This window comes from Benincasa hispida, chromosome 6 (genome assembly GCF_027475165.1).
Source record: "Benincasa hispida cultivar pf3 chromosome 6, pf3_genome.v1.1, whole genome shotgun sequence".
In the NCBI taxonomy this organism is placed as follows: domain Eukaryota; kingdom Viridiplantae; phylum Streptophyta; class Magnoliopsida; order Cucurbitales; family Cucurbitaceae; genus Benincasa; species Benincasa hispida.
The window spans coordinates 7,777,535-7,789,609 of NC_143483.1; the positions used below are offsets into that span (position 1 = coordinate 7,777,535).

Below are 12,075 nucleotides of genomic sequence, written 5' to 3' on the forward strand. Positions count from 1 at the left end.
ATCTTGGATTATGATATTTAATATTTGAGCTTTATGAAATTTTAATTATTAGAATTTTCTATATACAAATTGAAGTATTTTAAGTTAATAAAAAAGACAAAAGAAAAACCCGACAACTCAATCCAACCCAACCGAATTTTTAGGGTTGGATTTGAGACCTTATTAAAATCATTCGGGTAGCCAACCCGATTAGTCCAAATTTTTAGGTTGGTTCAAAAGATCCCCAACTAACCCAACCCAACCTATGTCGGTGGAAGCATAACTATTGAAGCTCATATGAACTCGATTTGTTTTTTTTTTTTTTTAATAATTTGTGTTGAAATAGTTTTGACCTTGTTTGGTTTCAATTTTATTATTTTATTTAACATTTTCCATTTTTTTCATTTCCCTCGTTTCAATTTCTTAATATATGTTTTTTATTATTATCTTTTTGCTTAATGAAATTAGCAAAATATAGGTGGACATAATTAAAACTTCTATAAATGTTGGAACACAAAATTGAAATAACTATTATTATTGTTATTTGTTATTATGATTTATTATAATTATTGATGAAACTACTTGTTCCTTTTCTTTTGGAAAGGAGTGGATAATTGCACAAAGTGGGATAGCAATTAACAATGACTAAGTTCCTAATTCAATAGTATACTCAATGGCTCACATTATTAGTTGGTAATTATAGGATTCACATCATATAATATGAGAAAATTGTTTAATAAACATTAGAAAATATTTGGGCCATTCGTGTAATCTATTCAAATGTCTAAACACAAATTGTCACGTGGTAAACCATTTTTCTAAGAAATATTCTTTAATTTTTTTTTCATTGTGATTAAGGGAGATATATGGAGACGAGTGAACAATACCAAGTATTATCTCATTTATGGCACCACTAATAGTTTGATTAAGACATTTATGATAAACATTTTTATGTTTTGAAGTTCAAAATTTAGTCTCTCTTATCTTTTTAAATCGCATCATAACATTTTAAAAAAAATAATCATGATAAATAACTTGATACAATTGATAATTACACAAAAGGATGAATATATCTAACTTATTAGACACAAAATTAAAAGTATAGTATAGGAACTTAATAGGACAACATTGAACGTATAAAGAACCTTAGACACTTTTCTTCTTCGAGTACAATTGTGGGTCGGGATCGAACCTTCAACCTCTAAAGAAGAAGATCATACCAATTACAATTGAGCTAAACTGACTTTCGCACCTTAGACACTTTTTAAAGTTCAAATATGCTGAACAAAACATGAGAGGTCGTAAATTATGATTTAAACTTAAATTAAATGGTTTGTTTGCAATTAATAGTCAATGTGGAGATGTCAACTTCTCTAAACCCATATTTGAACAAGATATGAAGCTGCCACATCAACTTCTAGCATCATCACTTAACTTGATAATTAACATATACAAGTCAACTTGAACATAACTCAATTGATTTAGATATATATCATCCCTTAGAAGATTACACGAATTCTCCAACTCTACATATTATTTAATTTAGAAGAAAAAGATAGATAGAACTCACAACGAGCCCATAGACTCTAAACGAAACAAGTACATAAAACCAAAACAATAAGCCATTGTGAAGTGTGATTCAATAAAATAAAATTAGAATTTAGTTCTCATGATTTGATAAAACATCATACATAGTCTATATGGTTTGATAAAATTCTCATATATAATCCTTATTATAAAGATTGTTTATGAAGTTTTACCGAACCATAGAGACTAAATTCTAATTATAAGCCACAAAGACTACATTCTAATTTTATTCAAATTATAGAGACCAAATTTACCAATTAACTATTGCTTTATTGCTTTATTATGAAGCCAGTTTCACATTCAGTTGGTGGATTGATAATTCAAATTGAAACCACTTCCTGTCCAAGAATTATAATCAATAAGCATTACGAAACAGTCCCATTGAATAACTAAATGAAAGGATCAGACGAGTTCAAGTGGCTATAAGATGATATCAGTAAACCTTTAACATCTGTGCAAGCAATATACAAACACTTTCTTAATACAGAGGAAACAAGTTGAGTGAGAAGAAAGTGAACTCATTTCCAAGGCTTTTTCCTCAAAGCAGACTAAACAGCACTATTATTTCCTACAAAAGTATTCAAAGTCTGGTGAATATTTCTATTCAAATGTCAATGTTCTTCAACCTCCAATACCTACTTGTTCTTCCAAACAAAGCTTTCAAATTAATGCAAGTATTCATAATCATACTAGAGAAAGAACACATCAAAGAAGTTACCTCAAGCTTTCAATGGTGGGTGTGACTTGAATGAGAATATCTATCAAATGTTTATCCTCAAAAAAATTATTGGTTGTTGCAAAAATTCCTAGACAAAAGGGGAAAGAACAACAATCCCATAAATCCCCCAAACAGAGAAATAGTACAGAGATGCAAAGGGAAACAGGATGTTTTATTTTTTCAATAAAGTACCAGAACTTTTATTTTTCTTGATGCTTAATGAGCCAGCCAACAATGCATTATTATTGATTTGTTGACCTTACAATTTGGCTGACATTTTTACATTTTTGTAGATTTTTGGGGGAAGTTGTCAGAAATAACCTTCATCTTTCACAACTAGCATCCTTTTGGAGAACTCATTGGAATAGTTTTTCTCAGTCCTTTCCGACCAAGATCGACGTCGAGATTCAAATACAAATTTAACTTCTTTTTATTGAACGTCAAAACTATCCTTTTTTTGGGCTGGTAGAATCCAGATGGACACCGAAATTGTCTTTCCCAAATCTTATACCAAATCTCACATGATCTTGTCAAATCTTCTTCAAATTCTCAAATCTTACTCTTATATGAATTTCAAAATCTTTTGTTTCCTTGTTCCAATTGAATCTTCTTAATTTCCAATCTTCAAAATAAGTTAAATTTTTATTCGAATCTCGGGATCGAACTCGACCGGAAAAGACTAAGAAAAACTATTTCAATGAGCTCTCCAAAAGGGTGCTAGTTGTGAAAGATGAAAACTTTTTTAGGTCACTTATGAAAATTTTCCATTTCTGAGTCGTATAGACGGCATATGAAACCGATCTCCAAAGGTAAAATAACTAACCTTGCTTCTGACTCAAATGATGCTATGATGGTGTTTTAATCTTTGAGATCTCTATCAATAGCTTGTTTAGAGCTTGAGGCTTTGAGAAGAAAGGGGAATGATCTGCCCCTTTTAGCCGAAAGACCTGTTCTGGGGGGCTTTTGTTTATCATACTGTCTTGTAATGTGATGGGAATGGCATTGTCTTCTGTAGTTTCGATGTAAAAACGTCTGACTGATCCATATTTCAAATCGGAGAGGCACAGCTTTTCCAAAATAGGTGCAAATGGAATCGGTCTCATTGATACAGATGCCAGAGCAACGTCCTGGACCATAAATACAAATAGCAATGAGCAAGTAAGAAACAAAAGATGCAAAAGAACACGAGCAACAAATTAGGTACTATCTCTGCTATCAACAGCAACAGTTATTAAAAAACTGTGCAGATGATTGTCCAGTTACTGAAACATAGCCAGACAGGAAGTAAATGTAGAACTTCAGAACAATACTGTTCAGTTTTCTTTAAGATGAATCATCCCAAAGGCATATTAGAAGCATAGGCTCAATCCTTGTTTTCACAATCTCAAAGCACTGCAACCATGTTTCATTTTTCTGACATAAGACCACGGAATTTTTTATTCTTCCCATAGTCCATGTCATCAGCATCTGAAACAGTCTGATTGTCTCCAAATAGTTTGAATCCGTAATATTTCCAAATAGTCCAGAAATTAACTCCAATAATTTCCAGAGAAAAGAAAGGTCTGTTTCATTAATGTGGTTGCCTACTAGTGAGAGTGTGAAACACTTGGGGTAGATTTCAGTTTATGCTTGGCTATTGACATATTGAGGACCAAGTATTAAGATGAAGATTCTTTTTTTCCCCCTTTAATATAACTAAAACAGTAAAGATAAAGTATAAAATTATTGATATCAAAACCATTTATTTAAAACAAAGAAAAGACCAATATCATCATTTTCATCAACTTTAAAAAATCTGATTCTCTGAATCTTTCTCAAATGCCAAGCAAAGCTTTGCGCATGTCATTAACAATCATCATATCTTTGCAGAAAAAAAAAAATAATAATATAAAGACACCAATATCATAATCACATATATAATTGATCAAATATGAACTTTAATTTGGGCGATTAGACTTCACTATCCCATCAGACACACATTTACATTGCATTGCAACAAACGAATTTCCTTGAAATCCCATAATCTTCTTATTAGTTTAGCCAAAACCATACTTCTTAAATATTAAAAATTTTCAGGGAAAGAATTAGAATAGAATTCCACAAACCACAATTTTAAAAAATGTGATGAAAAATAAATTGCTGAGAAAAATAGCATTACCTTGGCAAGACTTTGATTGAAAAATAAGTCCCGCAACAGTGATTTTTCTAAGTTGATAGCAGTTGGAGGATGGTTGTTCCCGTTTGTGTACGAAAATGTCTGAGCCTGCTGCATTAGATCATCTGCACCAGCCTGCAGTACGCAAACGAGACACCATTCACATACCTTGACCACAAGGTTAAGGGAAAAACACAATATTCTTTCAAGAAATTTTAGAATATGCTCCTAGAAAGGATAAATGTCTCGGTATCTAGACCCAAGAATATATATGCTCTTAAGTAGTATGTGTTGATCAATCATTTGAATTCCCAAAGTCTGCAACCAACAAAGAGGAGGGGAAAGTGGAGACAATTGGGAAGAAAGATAAAGTCCATGAGTAAACCAGCAACTTGCTCCCAGAAAGTGTAAAAGAAAAAAATTCAGAGGGGAAATAACAGTCCCAATTTGTTATGCATATTGAAAGAAGAATGGTGATCCACATAAACTGATCTAAATTGAGCTCAATTTCATTAATATTCTTTACAGTTTACAGCAGAGAAGAAAATAGCCAAAACAAGTTCTGTGCATTCCATGAAAAAAAATTCAAATACATGTGCAATGCCTTCCAAAATGAGAAACTTCTAATCTGTATTTCTGAATCACAAATTAAACAACAGATTAGCAAGCATACCTGCTGGGAGAACATGTCTAAAGTGTTCTGTCCATTAGTCAACATCGCTGCAGCAATAAATATGGCTTTTGCAATCCTAAAAGGAAATAACTCCATTGCATAAGCTATGCAAGCACCGCCGAAATCATGTCCCACCAAGATAACCTTCATGAATAGAGAAAGGATGTTCCAAAATGTGAGGAAGGAGAGAACAATTATAAAAAAATTTCGGAATGGACATTGATGTTGAGAATGGCATGTTTAGCTCAAAGTTGGATAAGAAGGAAAAAGGATGTAAATGAATCCATAATTACTCATTCACAGGCATTCAACTTTGTTACATAATCAATCTTTTCATAGAACTAGACGCTAAGCACATGGTATAAGTTGGAATTTTTACCTCTCAGTTCATTATCTACAAGCATTAGAAACATTAAATATAATTGAAAAAGAAACCAATCAATAAGTTCAAAGACCTTTTCTCCCTCAGCAAGCTTTTCAAGGAAATCAATAAGTGGCTGCACGTATTGCAAAAGACTCGTGATGCGATTTGGATCAAACGAATGAACTCCTGAACCAGTTAAGTCTATTGCAGTAGCTTTGTAACCGCCTTCTTCTAGAAGTGCTATGGTTTTGTACCAACACCATGCACCAAAGCCACCACCATGGACAAGAACAAAATGATTTGTTTCTACATCCTCGAGTTTAACATTCTGCCAACCAATTTTCACATGAAGATATTAAAAGTGTTAAATCACCACTTGACCACTGTTCTATATAATATATAAGAAGATCCAATAAGTGAAAATTAATATTAACTAGAAAGAAAATACCATTGCAAGGCTTAGAATGCATGATCTCTTAGACACCTACTTTATACCATTTTAAATAAAAAATTATCCAAAAAACTTAAGCAAATAGGTGAAGATAAATTTAGTATTATATCATCTAACAAAAAGATAGAAAAGTCAATCAAACTCAAGACTACACAGATGGTGTAATATAAAGAGTCTTCAACTACATTTACAGCATGTGATTGAGGGAAAAACTTTCACTGTCATCTTAAATTGGAAAAAGTAAAGTAGTCAAGTGATCAAAATTAAAACACCAGCAATTGGTCAGCAGTTTCAGCACTCAATGAATCACTGTTATTTCTCAAACACCACTACCCAATCCGCAAATTTCCTATCCTCAACTCAAAACCCATAGAACCCATTTTGAAATGCAGAGGCTCCATCAATTCATGAACTAAAAATCAAGAGAAAAAAAAAAAGCACCAAAACAAAGACCACAGTTTCAAAAAGACACAGCGACCTGCAGTCATAAAGATAAAAAGGGTATAACCAAGACCTGGCTAACAAGCTGATGGGGTTGAAGCAGGGGATCGGTAAGAGACCGAGCACGGGAACTTGAACTCCGCGGCAAAGCGTTGCTATTCTTCGACCCAGATTTTGGGTACCGAAGCGAAGTGGTCCGATCAAAAGGGTCCCGGCCGTTGCGCTGTTGGTGCTGTTGAAATAGAATGGCGGCGGCAAGAACTTGGTCTTGAGTCAGAGCAGCATCGGGTTTTTCTTTCCTTGAAGAACGAACTCGGGTCCATCTTTTGCTGGAATTGGTGGGCAAAGGTGGGTTGAGAAGGCGCTTTGTGGGTTTTTTCTTTATCGATTTGGGTGCGAGACAAGCACAGAAATTACCCATTTTGGGAGCATAAAGTGGGAAAATGAAATGGGGTCAAGAGATTGAAGAAAATGAAGTTTAAGGGCAATGTCTTTTTGATGAAATGATGATGAAAAACAGTGAAAGAGAGAGGGAAAATGTAGAATGAAGAAGAAGAATAGTACAGTAGAGAGGCGAGAGAGAAAGGAATGAATGAATGAAGGAGTTGGATTTTTAGTGGGTGGGAATTTCGGTTTTGGAGGAAAGGAGAGAAATTTATACTTTTTTCTCTAATAATGAAGCATTTAAAGCACCATATCAGCCTACCACCGATGACTGAGATTCAAGTTTGTGTCTTTTTCCTCAAAATAAAATAAAGTTCCTTTTCCCAATTTTTAAAAATAAAATAAAGTTAATATATATATGGATAAATTACACTTGTAGTCCTGCGTGTTAAAAAAATGGGAAACTTTTTCTCCAAGTTTCCTTGTTTTTTTGTTTTTATGTTTTTATGTTTTTTTTTTTTGAGTGGTGGAAATTAACTTTCCTAATGTTTTTATTTTTTGTCATTTTTGTTTGTTTATTATTATTATTTTTTTGAGTGACGGAAATTCAAATTCGAAAAAGAAAAATGAAAAGAAGACACAAAAGAGAGATAAGAGAGAGGTTGTCAATATCAATGAAAATATTAAAATTTCATTTTTACAAAATAAAAAATTAGACGGAAATATGGATAAAAAAACGATTTCCATGGATGTTTCTAAATTATTAATTCAAAAAATATATTATATTTAATAAACATTTTATAATTTTTTAAATAAGTTAACGTATCTATTATTTATATTATATTTACAGTAGTGACATTTTGTTATTTATTTTTTATATTTTATAAATTTTTCTACGATATAATGACAATATCTATTCACTATCCATATTTTTGAAAATGTAATATTTTATATTGAGGGAAGGGGAGCGGGGTGGCATGCAAAAGAGGAGAGAGAGTTTTTTATACAAAAAAAAAATAACTATTATTTTTATCCGTTAAATATTAACGATTTAGTTAATTAAGACCTCGTTTGGAAACAATTTCGTTTTTTATTATTTTTTTGAAAATTAAACCTATTTCATTTTCATTTTTTATCATGATTTACATCTTTACTAAGTACAATAGTTGAATTCGTACCCAAGTTTTAAAAATAAAAATAAATTTTTAAAAGTTATTTTTTAGTTTTCAAAATTTGGCTTTGTTTTTTAAACCATTGGTAATAGGCAAAATCAGAGGTAGAAGTAGTGTCCGTAAGCTTAATTTAAAAAAAAAAATAAATAAATAAAATTGTTACAAACGTGGCCTAAGCAACTGAATTGAGCATTTTCTAAATTTTGAGAATTTAATTGTTCATTTTTTAAATTTATGGACTAATTTGATAGAAATCTCAAACACGAAGGATGAAAAATGTAATTTATCATTTTCTAAAATAATAATTTTTTTTGGTTAAAATATCGTTTTTATCCTTAAAATTTGAATTTTATTTTAGTACAACAAATGAAGGTATGAATATTTTTTAAAAAATAATACATGTCAATTACCACTAAATTAGGTCTAAGTTTGATTAAACACGAAAGATTTAGTATATGTATACACAAATTTTTTTAATATGAAATTATTAAATGGAAGCAATTGTTAAATGTTGACATTAATTTAGTTCAAAATATGGTTAAATGGAAAATTAAAATAGAATGAAATAAAACATAGATTAGAGCAAAATAAATATGAATTTGTAATATACATCGTATATAGAGAATATGAAATGGCCTTGAGTTTATGGGAAATTAGGAGAAATAGTCATGATATTTGTTTAATATATAATATTCATATTAAATCTATCAATATTTAATTGTTCATCTCAAATAAATAATGAAAATAAATATATACTAGATACTTTTTCATATTCTTTATAACATGCTTTTTCAAACAACTTTTCCACGTCATCTTATTGAAAATTCAATTAAGGACATTAATTAAAAACATTCTTTTAAATAAATAAGCGAAAATTTTGAACGAGTATAATTTGTTTTGTAGTATTCTTTCGTTTTCAAATATCAAACTTGACTATTTGATATTCAACGAAAGATAAAAATAGAAATGGGCAAAATCAGAATGTTTCTAATTTTTGTTATCATTCTATAATATTACTATTTCTTTGGCTTTTGACTATCATTACAAGAAAAGTGATCGTGATATTCTTAGATCGTTTGTATTATTGTTACATGTCTAAGTGCCATCTTAAAGTAAAATTATTAGTCGAGGAGATCCTATTCATGAGCAGCAATGTCAGATTCAATTTTGTCACATCCGATGCTGCCAAAATGTATTGAATATGGCAGGACCCTCAAAACAGTAAACCGTCAAGGCACAACAGTCAAGCAAAGAGCAAAACCTGCAAAACACCATGTCGTCTCCAGGATAAAACAGTCAAATGAAAACTGGTCGACAATGCACTGTTACCGACCAGACGGATGGCGACAGCGTGCGTGTGGGACGTCCACCGAACCCACATTGGCCTATCTCCTCACTCCCTCCAAAATATGGATACCCTTAGGGCCCAAACCCAAAACACAAGGTTGGACTACATAAAGTAAACTTCCAACACCAAATTTTCTAATGTGAGATTCTCTAACAAAAAAAGTTGGTTCCCTTTTTGTTTTGAAAGTTAAATTTTCATCCAACAAAATGTGGTGGCAGATGGATTGACTCATAAGCGGTGGTTGGATATCAATCTCGCTGTTGGGATAACTTCCTAATTTGATTTTGTCATTTAGTAGAGGCCGATATGGTATCTAATCTATTTTAATTGCTTGATAGATTATGTTTCTCAAAAAGAATAATAGGAGTAATACCCACATTTTTATTATTAAAAAAACCCACTTTTTAGTATTGTTCCCATATTTTGTTTTCATTAATGTGAATGAAATCAAGGGTCAAAAGAAGGAGAAAAACAAGCGAATTTTAACTTTGTCAATGTATTAAATATTTGTATATAAGAGATAAAATAACAATTTTTAGATTTTTTTTTTTTTCTTGGAATTTATAAAAAAATTTGTATCTATATAATTTTTTTTAATATAACAACGGTTAAATAATGGATTGAATTTTGACCTTTAGAAAAAAAGGCCGGATTAATTATTGTTGAACCGAGTTCTTTTTTACTATATTTATGAATTGAAAATTTGCAATGGGTGACAAATCCAAAATATATAATTAGGGACGTGTCTTTAACATATGAAAAATTGTACATATGGCAAAGTTCTCAAATTTAAATTTTTGTTTATTACGTATTCCAATTTTGCCCTTTTAACAAACCCATATTTTTTTGTATATCAGTCAATTAATATACCATATTTAAAGTATATAAGTTGTGTATTTTTTTATATTGATTCATATACTTTTTGTATTTTTTGTTTACAACAATATGAATTATTATTCACTTTAATTTTTGTATTTACTACATTTTTTTTTATCCCTTTTGTAGTTTTTCTTTTTTAAATGATGTTGTTCTTTCATTTTTAAGTATAAATGTACAATAGGCTGAGGAAATTCAACCCGAAACTCACTAACACCTAATTTAGTATACTTATTTTGAAAATCTGGACGTGTTTGAAATAACTAGAGAAAAAGTGTCTTTCAAAAAATCATTTTTATAAATTCTTTTAAAACACTTCAATAACTAGTCATTTTCAACAGTGTATCAATAGTATATCAAATGAATCAAATGTCTATCAATAGTTCAAGTGTGTATCAGCAATGTATCAAGCGTATCAAGCGTATATCAAAAGTGCATCAAGTATATCACGTATGTTAAGCTTACTTTTTGCTATTTTTGCAAAAGTAATAAGTAAGGACAATGAATCTAATTTTTTAAATTTATTTTGTCAAATCCATGAGACGTCCTTATAAATTTTTAAGAAATATTGGTGCACATCTTTTTTTTTTTTTAATTTTTCGACCGTGATTTCAAAAACAATTTTGATTTTTTTTTTAAAAAAAATGAAAATTTAAAAATAAAATAAAATAAAATAATAAATAATAAACGATACTTCTCAACCTAAAATGGTCGGATGGGGAAGACTTTCAGCTTTTTTGGGATCCGCTGCTTTAATTGCACACCTATTTTAGGTGACCATTTATTTCAACTGCAAATTAAAATTTAAGGTTTCATCAATGTAATCAGACCAATTTCATGATGGTTAAAATTAAGAGTAAAAAAACATTTTTTGTCTCTAAATTTTCAAATAAGTTACAATTTAATTAATGAGCTTTAATTTGTAACGATTTAGTCTATGTACTTTTAAGTTTGTATTAATTTAGTCCTTGAATTTTGATATATAATAATTTAATCCTTGTACTTTCAAATTTATAACAATTAGTCTATATCGTAAAAAAATTCATCAAAATCTGATGTCAATTTTTATTATTTTATGATGTACACTTTGTATTTTATAAAATTATCAAATATATAATTAGTTTATCGATTTATTTATACTAGAAATCTCATTAGATTTTCATACTAATTTATATAATAGAGATTAAATCATTACATTAAAATACAAGGATTAAATTATTAAATAGTAAAATTTAGGAATTATTGTTATGAAACTAAAAGTTCAGGAACTAAATTGTTACTTTTATGAAAGTTTAGGCATTAAACGTGATTTTTTAAAATATTTTAATAAATATTTTAAATTTATTCGCTTATGATATTTAATACAACATTAATAACTTTGGTCTATTTTTATGAGTAATCTATAGGCGTTATTTCTCAATTCTCATATGTAATTTGTGTAATTAGTATGATCTATCATTTAAATGATGATTAATATTTGATTTAAAGTTTTAAGCTTGTATTCTATCTCTATCATTAGGTTATTTTTTTCTTTGTACTTTTTTTGGTCTCTTGACTTGTTATTAATCCAATGGAAAGTATCTAAGGACACATATTAATGAATTGAATAACTTTCTACCTACAATTGTCAAAAATTTGTAAATGCATTGACAATTTAGTGGGATGGAAGGAGGGTCGAAATGAAAGATCACAAACTTTGAAATATATGAGTTAATTATTATGGTAAAATATACTTTTGATTATTAAGATTTGGAGTTGGTTTTTATTTGGACTATTAACTTTTAACACTAACACTTTCGGTTTTGAGTTTCAAATTTAATAGGTCTCAAAAGTGTTATGTTTGTTTTCCAATATTCAAATTCAATTAATAATTGGTCCATAAAATTTGAAATTGGTTTCTAATTGGTCAAAAAGTATATAAAAATCC

General features: G+C 29.7%; 1 protein-coding gene across 2 annotated transcripts; it reads right to left on the reverse strand.

Moving 5' to 3' along the window:
* Nucleotides 1–1,983: 1,983 nt before the first annotated feature.
* On the reverse strand, nucleotides 1,984–7,137 carry LOC120080440 (putative methylesterase 11, chloroplastic). Of its 2 annotated transcripts, XR_005482514.2 has the most exons (7): nucleotides 6,442–7,137; nucleotides 5,568–5,804; nucleotides 5,113–5,256; nucleotides 4,443–4,574; nucleotides 3,108–3,411; nucleotides 2,285–2,372; nucleotides 1,984–2,134 (listed from the first exon to the last, which is right to left on the reverse strand). XR_005482514.2 is itself a non-coding variant. In XM_039035095.2 (6 exons), exons 1-5 carry the CDS (start codon nucleotides 6,787–6,789, stop codon nucleotides 3,130–3,132), a joined length of 1,143 nt encoding a protein of 380 aa, XP_038891023.1. In that variant the 5' UTR covers nucleotides 6,790–7,137; the 3' UTR covers nucleotides 1,984–2,372; nucleotides 3,108–3,129. The 2 variants fall into 2 exon arrangements, 1 of the variants encoding a protein (XP_038891023.1); XM_039035095.2 differs by having other exon boundaries at nucleotides 1,984–2,372.
* Between the last annotated feature and the right edge of the window lie 4,938 nt (nucleotides 7,138–12,075).

Excerpts from the sequence above, each read along its gene's own strand:
- LOC120080440 (XM_039035095.2), bottom strand. The coding sequence starts at position 6,789 with ATGGGTAATTTCTGTGCTTGTCTCGCACCCAAATCGATAAAGAAAAAA. Across the intron at positions 5,805-6,441 it reads CCCATCAGCTTGTTAGCCAG|AATGTTAAACTCGAGGATGT; the intron begins GTCTTGGTTATA and ends ATTGGTTGGCAG. Across the intron at positions 3,412-4,442 it reads TCAATCAAAGTCTTGCCAAG|GACGTTGCTCTGGCATCTGT; the intron begins GTAATGCTATTT and ends TTTATGGTCCAG.